The sequence below is a fragment of the Nelumbo nucifera genome, chromosome 1 (assembly GCF_055504915.1).
Source record: "Nelumbo nucifera cultivar China Antique chromosome 1, China Antique-T2T, whole genome shotgun sequence".
Lineage (NCBI taxonomy): Eukaryota > Viridiplantae > Streptophyta > Magnoliopsida > Proteales > Nelumbonaceae > Nelumbo > Nelumbo nucifera.
Genome location: NC_142649.1, coordinates 176,344,977 through 176,360,972, shown reverse-complemented (window position 1 = coordinate 176,360,972; position 15,996 = coordinate 176,344,977). Strand labels below are relative to the sequence as shown.

The window sequence follows — 15,996 nt, the reverse complement described above, 5'->3', positions numbered from 1 at the left end:
GTCCTCTTACACACGATATGACTTTTCTACCCTCCGGCACTTACCTACTAATCAATCCTATCAATTGATAATTTTATTAAGTGAAAATTCCTTTTTCTTTTCTGTAAAATGGGCATATCTTACCTTAAAATATCAAACAAGACATTATTATTAATAAAATTAATATAATACGTGATTTTATTTTAAAATAATTACACTTTTATTAATAAATGTAAAATCCTTATTGGAGTTTTCTCTTTTTTTTTTTCTAGTGAAAAAAAATCACCATTGTTAAAAAAAAGGCTTTAGGAATTAAGGGGGACCATATGATTGGTAGGTTGAGAAGCACTGCCATTTACATCAATATCTTATAATATCAAAAGTGGCCATCGCTTTCATTAATGTAGTTGTTCATATGGAAAACATTTTTTGAGTTTATGATTCATTTTTTCCTACTTTCTTATAAAAGAGCCGTGTTGCATATATTTGTGATGATTGTTTTCTATAAATATGTGATTTTTTGGTGAAATAAGGATGAAGGTTGGAGTGAATCTTATAAGATATCTTTCTTGAATAATTGATTCGAATTAGTTGATATACTTAGAAAGGTAAGGCTTTCACAATTTTGTGTAACAATGACAGTTCGTGAAACTTATATTAAATTTTATTTAATTTGTAAGAAATTGTGGTCCAAATATCAAATGGGTAAAGCAATATTAGTTATAGAGAAAGGAGAAGGGCAGAATGGGGATGAAACGAAAGACAAAATGGGGAAAGGGGCAATTGGATAATTTTGATGGTGAATTATAACTGAAGTGGGTTGGTTTGGAAATTTTCAAAAAAAAAAAAAAAAAGAAAAAGCTGAAATGATGAAGCAACCTAATCGCGGTTTTTTTTGCTTTAAAAGCCTAAAGAGAGAGAGAGAGAGAGAGAGAGAGAGAAGCGACTATATCGTAGGGTTATTTAATGAACACGAAAATAGAGAGGGAAAACCGAACACGGCGGCCTACAGGGATAGAGTGAGAAAAAGATACAAAAACCAGAGCGAGAGCGAGACAGTTGTTGCAGAGGTTGCAGAGACGAGATAAAGAAGAAGAAGAAGCAAAAGGAAGCAACTGCTTAAAACCCTAACCCTAGAAATGGTTCTTGCTTGCTTCTTTACTACTTGAACACGAGTAAGGTCCCGGTCTCGCCTTATTTATTTATTTATTTTTGGTTTTTTTAGATAAAGATGTTTGCATTTTGTACTCGTCAGATCAGTTGAAACTTGAAGAGATACTTGCTTCTGTGAACGTAGATTTTTGTATTTTTATTTTCTGGAAAATGTTTGCTATTTATTTTTTGGATTTTTTTTGTTGATTGGATCGTTAAGTGTGAGTTTGTACTTTGAAAATTAGGGTTTCACTGAGGCTTTTCGTCAACGAGGAGGAGAAGAGGAAGTTTTTTGAAGGCGACAACCACGAAGAGGTGTAGAGGAGGTTTTACTAGCTTCTCCATTCTGTTGTGTGTTGTTTGACTCAGATCTCTGTGTTTTCTGTTCGAGAAATGGTAAAAGGAAACCTTTTTTTTTCGAAGGTGAAGTGACGGAACGCTATAGTTAGCTTGTGCCTCTTTTGTCAGAAGTGAGGTTTAGGGTTTTGTGTTGTTTCGGTTGAGATCTTATTGTTTTGTACTAGTAGAAAGGTTCTGATGAAATTGTTGTAGCAAAAGCGAAGAGCATTCTCCTTGTTGTTTAAGTTAGTTGTTGTTGAGGTAGTAGATAGAGGAAGAGGAAAGTTTTGGAAGACTGAGAGAGGATTTGGTAGCCGATTCTTGTCGTGGTGTTACCTAGGCCTGTTGTCACCAGTCTTCATTCATAGTTTGATATCAGATCTTTGCGCTGGAGCGATTAGGGATACCGGGAACCATGTCTTCCTTGAGCAGGGAACTGGTATTTTTAATCTTACAGTTCTTGGACGAGGAAAAGTTCAAGGAAACAGTCCACAAGTAAGTCTATCTTTTGCCCCTTGTGGATGCTTTTTATTTAAGTAGAAATAATGAGTTCAACATCCTTAGCAAAATTAAAATTCTATTATAGTTAATTTAATGGTCTCCGTTTTCTCATTTTTGTGTATTTACCTAGGTTGGAACAAGAGTCTGGTTTTTTCTTCAATATGAAACACTTCGAGGATCAAGTTCAGGCGGGTGAATGGGATGAAGTTGAAAAATATTTATGTGGGTTTACAAAGGTTGAAGATAATCGGTACTCAATGAAAATTTTCTTTGAGATAAGGAAACAGAAGTATTTGGAAGCTCTTGATCGGTTGGTCTTTGCTTTTGTCATTTGAAAGCACTTTCAAAGAAACCTAGTTAGGTTTAGAACAAGTATTTAATTCTTACGTGTTTCCTTACCCAGGCATGATCGTGCAAAAGCAGTTGAAATTCTTGTAAAGGATCTTAAAGTTTTTGCTTCTTTCAATGAAGAACTGTTCAAGGAAATTACCCAGCTTCTCACTCTTGAGAACTTTAGGTACTCATTGCTGATGCCAGTTGTGAATTCTGTGGCCATGGTTGCCCTTCAAAACAAAAAATCTGTGCACTTTGACGTGTGAATCTAATGCATTTTTCTTGGTGCTGTATTTATGTTATCAGACAGAATGAACAGCTTTCCAAATATGGTGATACCAAATCAGCTCGGAATATCATGCTTATGGAACTTAAAAAGCTTATAGAAGCAAATCCTTTATTCAGGGACAAGCTCACATTCCCACCCTTCAAAGCTTCACGATTGAGAACCCTGATTAACCAGAGGTAATATATATGCATTCTTAACTTGCCCTAGTTGTGTTTTCCCAGATTCTGTTATTTATTATGTTCTTTCAAGTTTGAATTATTTTCTCCATTTAATTTAATTTCACCTGACTAATACTGTCTTGGTCATAAATGGTCCATTTGGTTGTCGAGAAACATTGGGATGAGATGAGAAAGGGATTTTTTTCTCATTTTTGGCACACCGTGTTTGTTTGCTGAGAGCCATTATCCTATATAATATGCTTTCCAGTGTTTGGTTGATTAGAAAATTTTGCAGGATGCCTGGTTTCATTCCATTTTGATAAATCCATGCATTCTCCAACTCCACAACACAACCCTTATTTATGAGGTGACATGGCATAGTAACAATTGAATTTTGCCACGTGACATGTTGATATTAAAAAATCATGAGCATTGGAACTATTGAATTTTCCATGTTGCATCTTCCACTAGTTCAAGTTGATGGGCATGGTATTTGTCTAGGTAAGATTTTAGAACTCTTTTAAAGTGTGAAATTTCTGTATTCTGAATCAAATCTTTTAGCTTGGGGTTTCATTCATTAACATATACCATATCTACCAAACTTTTTTTGGGAATATTTCCTATCTATAAAGCACTCGACTTATTTCAGTAGAAAGGGGGAAACTAACTTGTAAAGTGTTTCCTGTATAGAGTGAAAGATGTTTCACAGAGATGTCTCTGCAATATATATGTTTAGTGATCAACATTTTTTTCTATTAGTAAAAGAAGAATGCCAAGAAAAAATTAACAAATAATAATATATTTATAAATCAGTACTTCAGCAAAGATCGAAAGGTAGGAGCATGTAGGAAGGGTTTGTCACCTTCAAAGTTGCAGAGGATACAAGGGAGAAGCAAGATCTGAAGTTGTTCTCACTGCTTCCGATCTTCACCCCAACGAGAAAAACATATAAAAATAAAAAAAGTAAAAAGAATAATCAGGACCTGTTTTAACACATTTGAGGGAAGAGAAACATATCTCATGGGAAAAACAGATCTGAGGGAAGAAAACTCTTGCCTTGACGCGTTTTAACAGGAAGGTTTGAACCCAGAAAAAGGCATTAGCACATTGACGCGTTTTAATGGGAATGTTTGAACCCAGAAAAAAGACATAAACATGTTAGATCTACAAGAACAAGTGTTGATCTGTAAAACATCTACCTCTATACCGCCGGAAGAAATAGCTTTTAGCCGACAAACGACCATGTCTTCCCAACGGCATGAGGAGATCGATGATGCCAAAAACGTGAATAAGATAATCGCCTTTACTCGGTGGTCATGGATCTGGTCTTATCTTGGCCGGATGTCATCGGGAATGTTGTCAGAGACTTGACGTTGTAGACTCAGGTAGACAATGAGAGGACGGCTGTGGAGCTTCAGTCGAAAGTCTCGATATTTTTTTCTCATAATTTTCTCTTCTCACTGGGGTCGCATCATTTCAGTGTGACCCCGCATCCTTGGTTTTGAGAATCAACATCCCACAGTTTCCCATCCCATCCCATCCCAGCGGACAAACACACGAAAATGGGAATCTAATGGGAATATTCCCATTTCCCCATCCCAATCGCAGCAACCAAACATACCAAAAAGGAAACACAGAAGTTGATCACATTATCTGATTGTAATGCTTAAGGATCCCATCTATTGTGTTAATATTTATCTGAGATCTGCTGTATTTTAGATGTTTTCTCTGATTGTAATTTATTTTTCCTGGAATTTCCAGTTTGAATTGGCAGCATCAGCTATGCAAGAATCCACGACCAAACCCTGATATCAAGACACTTTTCACTGATCATACCTGTGCCCCTAATAATGGGGCTCGTGCTCCACCCCCCACCAATAGCCCCCTTGTTGGACCGATTCCTAAAGCTGGGGCTTTTCCTCCTATTGGTGCACATAGTGTAAGTACATTGCAGCTGACAATCTGCATGACCATAGTTGTTGATATCTTAAAAACTGTTTATTTACATCATTCGTTTTTGCTGGCAGCCTTTTCAGCCAGTTGTTTCGCCTTCTGCCAGTGCTATTGCAGGGTGGATGTCAAGCCCCAATCCTTCTTTACCTCATGCTGCTGTGGCAGCAGCCCCTCCTAGTCTTGTGCAGCCTCCTAATGCAGGTGGTGCATATTCTCTCATGTTTTAATTTTGACAAGTACTGATTCTAGATATATGTTCAGTTGAGTAATGGAGCCTGCCAAGTTGATAATTGCATTTTGTATTGTCTGCAGCTGCTTTCTTGAAGCACCCGAGGACTCCTACGAGTGCTCCAGGCATGGATTATCAGTCAGCTGATTCAGAGCATTTGATGAAGCGAATTCGAACTGGACAATCTGATGAGGTATGAAGGGATAAAAAAGCATGTTCTCTAGATTTATAATCATGTCCTTTGGCACAATACTCAATATGTTACCCCTCCCCTGCATTCTCACATGACTACATCCACTCAATATGCTCTTTTAGGTTTCATTTTCTGGTGCTACACATCCTCCTAATATCTATTCCCAAGATGACCTTCCTAGAACTGTTGTACGGACACTTGGCCAAGGATCCAATGTGATGAGCATGGACTTCCATCCACAGCAACAGACAATTCTTCTTGGTTGGTGCCTTGCTGAATATTTTTCATTTGTTAGTTAAATTCTGCTATTGGCATTTGTAGAATATCTTTCAGGCCACAACTTTAATGGTCTTAAATTGCTAATCTTTGCTTTTCTTTTTTCCTTTGGTTTACTTAGTGGGTACAAATATTGGTGAAATTTCAATTTGGGAAGTTGGGTCTCGAGAACGGTTAGCACATAAAACCTTTAAGGTTTGGGATATCTCAGCTTGTTCAATGCCCTTGCAGGTATTATTCATTTGTTTGTGGAATCTAAATGGGCCAGAACTCTTATTATATTCTATTCAAAGTTTTGAGTTTGCATGTATGATTCATTTCCTTTCTTACATCCCATTAGTTAATTACACTTATTTTTTCCAAAAAATGTTCATAATATATTTCCAGACAGCATTGATGAAAGATGCTACAATATCTGTGAACCGATGCATTTGGGGCCCTGATGGATCCATACTTGGTATGACTAAGTTTTTTCTTTAGTATTATCTTTAGTTCTTTATCATTCACTGGACCTTTTTCTTGTGTCTGATCATTTTTTTTATTCCTCATCTTTGTATGTTTTGAAACATTCTGTTTTAGGTGTTGCATTTTCAAAGCATATTGTTCAAATATATATGTACAACCCAACTGGAGAATTGAGACAACACTTAGAGGTAGCTTTGCATCATAGTTTTTTTGTTCATTGTTTAATATTATATATTGCTAAATGCCCATTCTGTATTGTAGATTGATGCTCATATTGGTGGTGTTAATGATATTGCCTTTGCTCATCCCAATAAGCAACTATGTATTGTCACTTGTGGTGATGACAAGACAATTAAGGTATCAACCTTGATGCACATATTTAGTTTTGTATAAAAATGGTGATTTGTTATTTTTTTCTAACAGAACATATGTAACAGGTATGGGATGCTGTAGCTGGGCGCAGGCAGTATATATTTGAAGGCCATGAAGCACCTGTGTATTCTGTTTGTCCTCACTATAAAGAGAATATACAGGTAATTGTTTTTGTCCCTAGAGGAAATATCTAATTGGTGTAACCGTGTAAGACATTATCATCTTAAAGCAGTGGGTGTTTATTGCTTAAAGAGTTAAGCTTTTCCATCACTGCTGATTTTCAAAATCTCATAACTTGGTTTTGCATACAGTTTATTTTCTCTACTGCAATTGATGGGAAAATTAAAGCATGGCTCTATGATTGCTTGGGATCTAGAGTGGACTATGATGCTCCTGGACTTTGGTGCACTACGATGGCATATAGTGCAGATGGAACAAGGTGAAATTTACTCATCTTGAAACTGAGTGGCTCTATAATTGCTTGGGATCTAGAGTGAACTATTCTTTTTGCATTGTTATTTTTCTCTACAGAAACACTCCCTTTCCTTTTTCTTACTCCCTTTCCTTTGTATTCTTTTGGACTGACAATGAAAGAATGACAACAAAAGGGCCTGTTCCATTGTCTTAAATGTGGCATTGGTAGATGCCATGTTGTTTCACATGTATCGTACATGTAGCTGCTTCTGATAGAAACCAAACCTTTTTATTGGTATAGGAAATTATATTAATTTATGGTAAAGAATGATGCATAATGCAACAATGCCATGTATTCCTCTTTGTAATTCAGGCTAGCAACTGCTACATAACCCCTTTCACAAGCATTTATCTTATGGTGCTCTGGAGAAATGACTCCCCAAAGCAGTATACATCTATTAACTGTTGCTTGGATAATGCATGTACTGATGTATTAGCTGAACTTTGAGCCCGTGCAAACATTGTTCTCAAGAATCAAACTCCCTAGCTAGATATCATATTTCTTTCATTGTATGCCTGTAAACCCAAGAGCCATGATCATTATTTTTCAATCTTCTCATAACTACTATTGAGTCTCCTTCTGCCAATGGGTTGTGAAGTAATTTATTTATTTTTTGATGAATGAGGTTGTGACGTAATTTATTCCAGCTTTAGACATTGCAAAACAGCCAATAGTTTGTCCTTGTTGTGTTAACATGACCCATAGGCCCTGAAAATACGGTCATTGTGTTTCTTTAGCTGTTTCTAAATACTTCCCCTACACCCAACTTATCTTGGTTAGCCAAGCAGCATTTATCCAAATTTAGCTTGATATTATGAGGCACTGATGAACTCCAATTACAATAAGAGTGTATCCTAAGTGTAAACAAGATTGCAGCATGCTGCTAACTTATATGATATTGTCAACGGGAAAAAAATTGAAAAGGTTTCAAGGATATCATCACCCAAGCAACCACTTTAACTTTGATGCTTTCTAGGCTTAAAGCATAGCTTCTTTGATTTGAGCCTTATCTTTGAAGATTCTAGTGTTTCTTTCCTCCCATAGAACTCAAACTTAATTTACCATGTATCTCTTGTTCTCATTGGGTAGTTAAGTATCCTTAATATACTACTCGAGTTGTCAACTATAAGGTACATTTTCTGTTGTATTGGAATGCTTCAGGCAATTAAATTATTTCAAAGTATCTCAATGGATTTGACATGTAACATAAATTATACAGATATTTGTCTTTAAGTATTCTGTAGACAAGTGAAAAGCCTAATATCCAATAAATGTTTTGGTGTTCTTGCTACATAAGATTGCACTAGGGGAGGATATGAGCCAAACCAAGCCAAATATTTGGCTATTCAAGCTTGGCTTGCCAAAAAACACGAGGCTCAAGTTTGAGCTTGAGCTCGTCTCGAACTAGAGACTTGAGCTTGAATTCAGCTCGACCGAAAAGCTCATATCCTGGAGTTCGGCAGCTTCGGTTTAACTTGAGCTCAACTTTGAGCTAAGCTTCCCATGAAAAATGAAAATTAGACATATAATAAATTATTTCTTATTTTACATATAAAAATTGAGAATTATAAAAAATATTTATTATTATAATATAAAAATAAAATATTATATATATTAATGGACAGATAGATAGATAAATGGATAGGTCGGCTTGATTAGTAAATGAGCCTATATATTTGGCTTGATTTTTTCTCAAAGCTTGGTTTAGACCAAGCTGAATCAAACTTTTCATGAGCTGGGATCAAATAGCTTGTGAAAAGCTCAACTCATGTCCACCCCTAGGTTGCACAGTGGCACTTGGTATTTTCCTTCTTCAGTTAAAACCTATCCTTTTTAGTGTATTAATTATGTTCCTGTGTGTTATTTCATATTTGTTGTTTGCTTTTGTTCTCATGCATTCTTCAGGTTGTTCTCTTGTGGAACAAGTAAAGAAGGTGACTCTCACCTAGTTGAGTGGAATGAGAGTGAAGGAGCAATCAAGAGGACTTACTCTGGTTTTAGGAAGCGCTCTTTAGGTGTTGTCCAGTTTGACACAACAAGGAACCGTTTCTTGGCTGCTGGTGATGAATTTCAGATCAAGTTTTGGGATATGGACAACACCAACTTGTTGACAACTACTGATGCTGATGGTGGATTACCTGTTAGTATTACTCTCTGAGTTCTTTTCAAAGAAGCACTTCAAGTTGAAAACCTAAGAAACCTAAGCTTCTAATTTTTTTTAATGTTATGGTACTTGTTGCAGGCAAGCCCTAGACTGAGGTTCAACAAAGAAGGGTCACTACTGGCTGTCACAACAAGCGATAGTGGAATTAAGATCTTGGCAAACACTGATGGGCAGCGTTTAATACGGATGCTGGAGAGCCGGACGTTTGAGGGGTCTCGTGGTCCTACTGAACCAATCAATACTAAGGTGCTGCTACTTCTTGTTTTCATCATTTATGAGTTTGCTCTTTTTAATGCATGCAAGGTCTCTGAACCTTTTTTTCTTACCTCTTGGCAGCCTGCAATTGTTACCCCACTGGGTCCTGTAGCCAATGTTTCTGCCCCCTTAGCACCAACCATGGAACGCTCTGATAGAATTACATCAGCAGTATCTATTAGTAGTCTTGTAAGCTATTGTCCTTTTCTAATTACATGAAGTTATTATGACACACAGTTTTGGGATTGTTATAATGACGGTTCCAACTTCAGGGTCCCATGGACAACGGCAGGTCAACAGATGTTAAGCCAAGAATTTCAGATGATGTTGACAAGGTTAAAAGCTGGAAATTGCCTGATATTGTAGATTCATCCCAACTAAAAGCTCTACGTTTGCCTGACCCCATAACAGCAGGGAAGGTATGTTTCAGAAATGAACCTCCTGATATAATTTTTTTGTATTAGCTATTCATCACTGCTTTTATTTAAGTTGGAGAAAAGCTTTCAACTCTCATCTTTAGATTGCATGCTATGGTTCACTTCTTATGGGTACAGTATCTTTCCTTTCAATGAAATTACTAGTTAAATCCAATGGAATGTTGGTTTCACTTTGGCTACTTTGAGCGGAAACCTGAATATGCTATTGTATATAAAGGTTTCTTTCTTTGTATATACGGGCATGATGCCATTATCTATTAGATTTATTGTTGTTTCCTGTTTATTGTTCTGACAAATATCTCTCTTTTTTTTCTTGGGTTTTTCATTATTCCCCAGAATCTGGTACGGCTTTCCAAATTGTTAGGAGTTGATTGTAGGTTGTGGGTCTGGATGCATGAATTTATTTATTTTTTTATGTCTTGCTATATGTGATGCATTAACTTCCCTTCTTCAGGTGGCTCAAAGTATCTGAGATACATGCTTCATGATTTGCAGGTTGTACGGCTAATATATACTAACTCAGGGCTAGCTGTTTTGGCACTTGCATCCAATGCAGTCCATAAACTGTGGAAATGGCAGCGTACTGAAAGGAACCCATCTGGCAAGGTATGCTTATGTTGAATTTACTTGTTTAAGTTTCTCTTTCACACACATGTTTTATTGGTATTTGTATATCTATTAATTACTTAGTTAATTTATGTTTTTTTCCAGTCCACTGCATCTGTTACCCCACAGTTGTGGCAGCCTACAAGTGGAACTCTCATGACTAATGACACTAGTGACACCAACTCAGCTGAAGAATCAGCTGCATGCATTGCATTATCAAAGAATGATTCTTATGTAATGTCTGCATCCGGTGGAAAAGTCTCTTTGTTCAACATGATGACATTTAAGGTCTGGTGGCATATCTTATTTCAGTTATCCATTTTTCACGAGCTTGGGCAAAATATTGAGATTGTTTTGTTATTATAATTGTTATGCAATAGTCTGTATTTAGATATGCAAAACTAATTGGTTCAACCTGTTTTCTCTATCACAGGTCATGACAACTTTCATGCCCCCTCCCCCTGCAGCCACTTTCTTGGCATTCCACCCTCAGGACAACAATATCATTGCTATAGGAATGGAGGATTCAACCATACAAATATACAATGTGCGGATTGATGAGGTGATGCCCTGTCCTATTCACTCACTTATAGTATTAGGAGTGTCAAGTGTGGTGTAGCAATGTTTTAAAACACCGAGGTGTGACATGAGGTGTTCCACTACCTAGAGGCATGAGGCGTAGTTCAGAATATAAGAGGCATAAGCTTCCCAAACACAATGCGTTCTTAAGAGGAGGGGGAAGAGGAAGAGGTGGAAGGGGGATCTCATTTTTCTTTATTTTTAATAAAAATCTTTTATATTAAGAAGAATGAAGATGCATAAGACTAGCCAAGCCCCCCCAGCCAGGGGAGTCCAGGGGCTTGCCTACTTTCTTTCCCTTTCTTCCCTTCCCTTCCCCTTTCTTTTCCTTCTTTTTCTCTTTTTTCCTTTTTCTTTTTCTTTCCCTTTCCTTCCCTTTCTTTTCTTTTCTATTTTTTTGTATTTTTATTTCATGAGGTGCATGCCTCTAGCACGCCTCATGAAAAAGGAATATGAGGTGTATGCCTCTTTCACCTAAGGCATACGCCTTAGGGCATTTTGGGGGTGCCTAACCTGGAGGCGCACCTCCAGGCGTATGCCTCCCATGTCTTTTCAGTTTGATCCCTGGGGAAGTTTTAGAGTTTCTTTAGATTTGTTTTATTATATAAATGAACAGCGAGTTTCTTTAGACTTTTAAGTTTGATCCCTGGGGAAGTTTTAGAGTTAGTGAGGCAATCACTTTAGACACCTTTGCATAATTTTATTAGTTTCACATCTCAAAAATCCTGTGGTCACTTCTTGTTTACACGTGGAATCTCTGGGCAATGTTTTTGTTGATTTGTCTGTGCAAAATATAAATGCACGACGGCTAGAAAAAATCATATCTATCTACATTTCAATCAAAAAGAAGGAAAGATGTATATTCTCATGAGCTAGCACTGTTATTTGTTATTCAATGTGAATAGTTATTATTTTTTCTTGTGGTTGCACTATGGGGAGAAAACTGGGAGGGCTTTTATGTGGTGTTTGAAACTTACATATGCAACAAATATGTTGATAAATTGGAAATTCTCGCTCACTTTTCCCAATTTGTTTTCTTTCCTTCTCTTGAGAAAAATGGAGCTATTTTTGCCTATTATTTCTCACTCCTAGACATCTTTAATGTTTATTTGACTTGGCAGGTTAAAACCAAATTGAAGGGGCACCAGAAACGAATCACTGGTCTTGCATTTTCCCAGACTTTGAATGTCCTTGTGTCATCTGGAGCTGATGCACAGGTAACTGATTGAGGAAGTGCATACTTACGTTTTAAGAGGCAGTACCATGTGTATGCATAGGCATCACACTATTATGTGGTTTCTATGGAAAGCATGTATTAACTTTTGTTTATGGGAAATATATATGGACAAAGCATGGCATCACTTAGTATTAGTTATGTGGTTTCTATTTCAAAGTAAATTATTTCTGTTGATAATAATTGGCAACTAGCAAGTATTAGCTTTTGACTTGTTATTGATTGATTACAGCTTTGCATGTGGAGCATTGATGGATGGGAAAAAAGGAAAGCAAGGTTCATACAAGCACCGCCCGGTCGCTCTTCCCCACTGGTTGGAGAAACCAAGGTTCAATTCCACAATGACCAGGTTCATTTGTTAGTGGTCCATGAGAGCCAAATTGCTGTCTATGACAGCAAGCTTGAATGCCTGCGGTCGGTAAGTTTATCTCAAATTGACACATTAATATCTGATCTAAAATTGTTTGACTTCCCCTTTTTAGTTCTTTTTTTTTGTCTTATATAAAATGGTCTGCACACTTAATCTATTGCCTACTCGGTGGTTTTCCACAAACCAATTTGCATGACCTTATTGTAGTGACAATTTCCTATTTCCTTTCCACAAACCAATTTGAAGTTTTGGAGAATAGAGATGATGAACTACTAATTTATATGGATAGATGAGCAACTAATGGAATTCCAAATTTTTATATTTTGTAAAAATAGAGATAGAGATTGTTCAAATCTTCACCTTTTGTAGCTGGTTAAAAAAAATCACCTTTTCTTAGATGTGGAATGGTGCTAGCAATGGTCTTCTGGTGCATTGATTTTGTTGCATTATATTTAGAGCATCAATTGAAGTTATGTTTAGGCTATTATGTGTTGAAATTGTTCCTTGCGAAACTACAAGTTGAATAAAAATTGAATCACATTATTGCAAATTCCTAACTTGGAAATCTCCTACTACAAACACTTGATTGCTTACCATAAAAGAAGTACTGAGGAAGGGAAGATTTAATTACTTTGTGGTAGAAAAAAGATCAACGTTGAAAAATGAAAAGAAAATAAACTGTGTATGATGTTTGAAATCTTAGCTGACTAGGCAAGATATGACTTTTTGAACTTGTTGTATTTACGGGTTCTGTAATATTGCTTCTCCATTTTGCAGTGGTCTCCAAGAGATGCTCTTCCTGCACCCATATCAAGCGCAATATACTCGTGTGATGGTCAACTGGTTTACACAGGATTTTGTGATGGTGCTGTTGGTGTATTTGATGCAGACAATTTGAGGCTTCGGTGTCGAATAGCACCCTCCGCATACATGCCTCCTCCCACAACAAGGTACATGGATTTGGAATGTTTCTATGTCCTTTTGTTACTCTGGTAACTTGTGAAAGTCAGTATTTTCTTTTTCTACCTTTCATAGCCTAGCACATGTCCTAAGGTTGGCGAGCATGTATCTGTGCAATATAGCAAACTCCTGCTAATGCTACGTCCTAGTTGGCGGGTTGGCCATGGTTTGGGATTATTTATCCCTGGGATTTGTTTTATTATTTTATTAAAACTGCCTGCAGAGCTTTCCCCTCTTCCCCCGCCCCCTCTTCTCCCCATCAACTTAACATTTCAAGATTACCCTGTAGACATTGATGACTACAACTTGGATTTTTATTATATGCTGACTTGAGCTACCTTGGGTCTGAATTTGATTCAGTGGCAGCAGCAGCACTCTCTATCCAATGGTGATTGCAGCCCACCCGTCTGAACCCAATCAAATCGCCCTTGGCATGAGTGATGGTGCAGTCCATGTGGTTGAGCCGTCTGATGCAGAACCAAAGTGGGGTGGCCCGGCACCCCAAGATAATGGCACCCTACCTTCCATCCCATCAAATCCTTCTCTGAGTAGTCAGCCAACCGAAGCAACTCCCAGGTGATCGAAATTTGAAGGAGCATCAACCAATCAGCTCCACTGTCAGATAACAGAAGGTAAGCAGAGAGGCCAAGGTATTCCCGGACATGCAGCAGAGCGCCCCAACTTTTTATTTCCCCCATATTATGCTCAACGCGGATATGGCCCGTCTCATCTTCATTGTAAAGTCCTTTTCTTTTATTTTTGATTTTTTTAACCTAATTTCCAAGGGGAAAAAAGTGTACATCGCCAGTAGGATAGATATCAAAGGCATATTTGGATGGGTGCAGGTCATTTTGCCTTCCATCATCCACGTCATTCAGGTGTTCGTTTTTGAGTTGTTTTGTTGTAGTCTAATTTAACTTGTAGGGGAGTTGGAGATCCGTTGGCTCCTATCCACACCCGCCTATCTAACACCAGCTACACTGTTGGTTACAGTTAATGTTATTATTACACCTTACATAATACACTTGGACTTGGTTATTGTTATTTGACTTCATTTTATTGGATGTATTATTGCGTTTACTATTTGCCTAGATATGTATGCACATGTTTTTAATTGTTCAGAATATTGCGTTTACTATTCGGCCTCTGGGTCCCTATTACTCAACGTTGGCTGCTGATTTGCTTCTCGTGTTTAACTTGTCTAAATCTCGGAAGTTGTGGGTTTTGCTATTTTTCATTGGTCCCTAAAATTTTGAGGGGTAAAGAGACGTGAGAATATAATATAGCACTATTGTTGGTTACGTGGTCATAAATTCTTTCAAGATGCTGAAAGGACGGAAAGTAGGTTGTGTTAATGCATGTCTACAATCATAGTTTCATTTAGTGGCTGTTAAATGTCTTGATTCCAAGGCCCAAGTAAGTTAAACATCCACTCGCGGTACCTTTACGTTATCCTTAGGGAAAAGTACGGAGACACACGATGCAGAATTCTGAATTCCAGCGCCCCCTTACTAGCCCTGTCCCCCACTATAAACCACATTCTGCCCGTGAATTTGGTATCAATTTCACGGTCAGATGCATTCCCCCTGTACTTTGGGCCTAGTAAATTCTGAGCTGGGCTGATTTGTACTTCTTCCTAAGGGTCTTTAATTTTTCCCTTGAAAATGACTGGTTAATGATCCCGACCACAGTACGAGGATATTTGATATTTTGGTTGATATCCAATATGGCAAATTGGTAATTTATGCTGAAGTTTTTGTTTGAGGAATTAAATTAGATTTTAGCCAGCCCATTTGATTTGTAAATTAAAACTCATGGGCCATCTTTTCAACAACTTATTAGCTTGTGAGGCGTGTTGCAACCTGCAATGTTAGTTTTTTACGTGGCATCTAATTTCCTGCACTAGTACTGTGTCTGTGACTTTGGTCCTCTGATCCTTGATTGCTTAACTTGACAACTGAGTCTGAATATATGTTTCTTATTTTTGTTGATTAGATGAATAAGCTTGAGGGTTTTTAGTGAAAGCATAGGCCTTACAGTAGTTGGAGAATTGGGACCGATGTGGATGATACATGCAATGGGTGGGATAAACTTTTTCGATGTGATTACCGACTTCTTTGGGAAATGAAATCCATTTGACGGTATTTTGTGGTTTATTCGCTTTTAGTTTTTGAACCATACAAGTATTCAACCAAGAAAGTTATTGTATACAAAACAAATCACTTGGGTGTAAATTTATATTGGATTGGATTGGATTGAATCAATATCAGGTCCATTGATATAAGGTAAGAATATATGTTTCAATGGACTAGCTTCGGATCGAAAGTTGAAACAAATCTAAGGCCCTGTTTAGTTTATAAGATTAGGGGTCTGGAATCGGAATTGGAATGGGCTATTCGGATTTTAACTATTTGGTTGGGCAGAATCGGAATCTCATTTCTATTCCTGCTGGAATAGCATCCCCCATTTGAGGGAATGGCCATTCCCTGCCCCTCCCTTGGGAATGAAATCCCATTCCTTCGGATTTTAATTTTCATTCTCATTCTTGTCTGAACCAAACAGACTATGGGAATGGACCATTCCAATTCTGATTCCGGAGGATTTTGATTCCAATTTCAACTGTGAACCAAACGGGCTCTAAATTAAAACAAATTTGAACATATTGGATGGTCCAAAC

General features: G+C 37.4%; 1 protein-coding gene across 2 annotated transcripts; it reads left to right on the top strand.

The window, feature by feature from the left end:
- Nucleotides 1-900: 900 nt before the first annotated feature.
- Nucleotides 901-14,399, top strand: LOC104587269 (protein TOPLESS-RELATED PROTEIN 2-like). 2 transcript variants are annotated; one of them, XM_010244809.3, is made up of 26 exons: nucleotides 901-1,154; nucleotides 1,377-1,965; nucleotides 2,102-2,281; nucleotides 2,375-2,488; nucleotides 2,611-2,769; nucleotides 4,513-4,690; nucleotides 4,779-4,905; nucleotides 5,017-5,126; nucleotides 5,249-5,387; nucleotides 5,524-5,633; nucleotides 5,790-5,859; nucleotides 5,982-6,055; nucleotides 6,129-6,224; nucleotides 6,305-6,400; nucleotides 6,551-6,678; nucleotides 8,620-8,854; nucleotides 8,957-9,124; nucleotides 9,215-9,322; nucleotides 9,406-9,552; nucleotides 10,066-10,176; nucleotides 10,282-10,464; nucleotides 10,610-10,738; nucleotides 11,877-11,972; nucleotides 12,222-12,407; nucleotides 13,137-13,309; nucleotides 13,680-14,399. In XM_010244809.3, exons 2-26 carry the CDS (start codon nucleotides 1,886-1,888, stop codon nucleotides 13,897-13,899), a joined length of 3,417 nt encoding a protein of 1,138 aa, XP_010243111.1. In that variant the 5' UTR covers nucleotides 901-1,154; nucleotides 1,377-1,885; the 3' UTR covers nucleotides 13,900-14,399. The 2 variants fall into 2 exon arrangements, with proteins under 2 accessions (XP_010243111.1, XP_010243113.1); XM_010244811.3 differs by having other exon boundaries at nucleotides 909-1,159.
- The last annotated feature ends 1,597 nt before the right edge of the window (nucleotides 14,400-15,996 follow it).

What these genes read in the sequence shown, in the direction of transcription:
- LOC104587269 (XM_010244809.3), top strand. Translation starts at nt 1,886, where the DNA reads ATGTCTTCCTTGAGCAGGGAACTGGTATTTTTAATCTTACAGTTCTTG. An exon ending in TGTGCAGCCTCCTAATGCAG is followed by an intron (nt 4,906 to 5,016) that starts GTGGTGCATATT and finishes TATTGTCTGCAG; the next exon opens with CTGCTTTCTTGAAGCACCCG. An exon ending in ATGCTGATGGTGGATTACCT is followed by an intron (nt 8,855 to 8,956) that starts GTTAGTATTACT and finishes TACTTGTTGCAG; the next exon opens with GCAAGCCCTAGACTGAGGTT.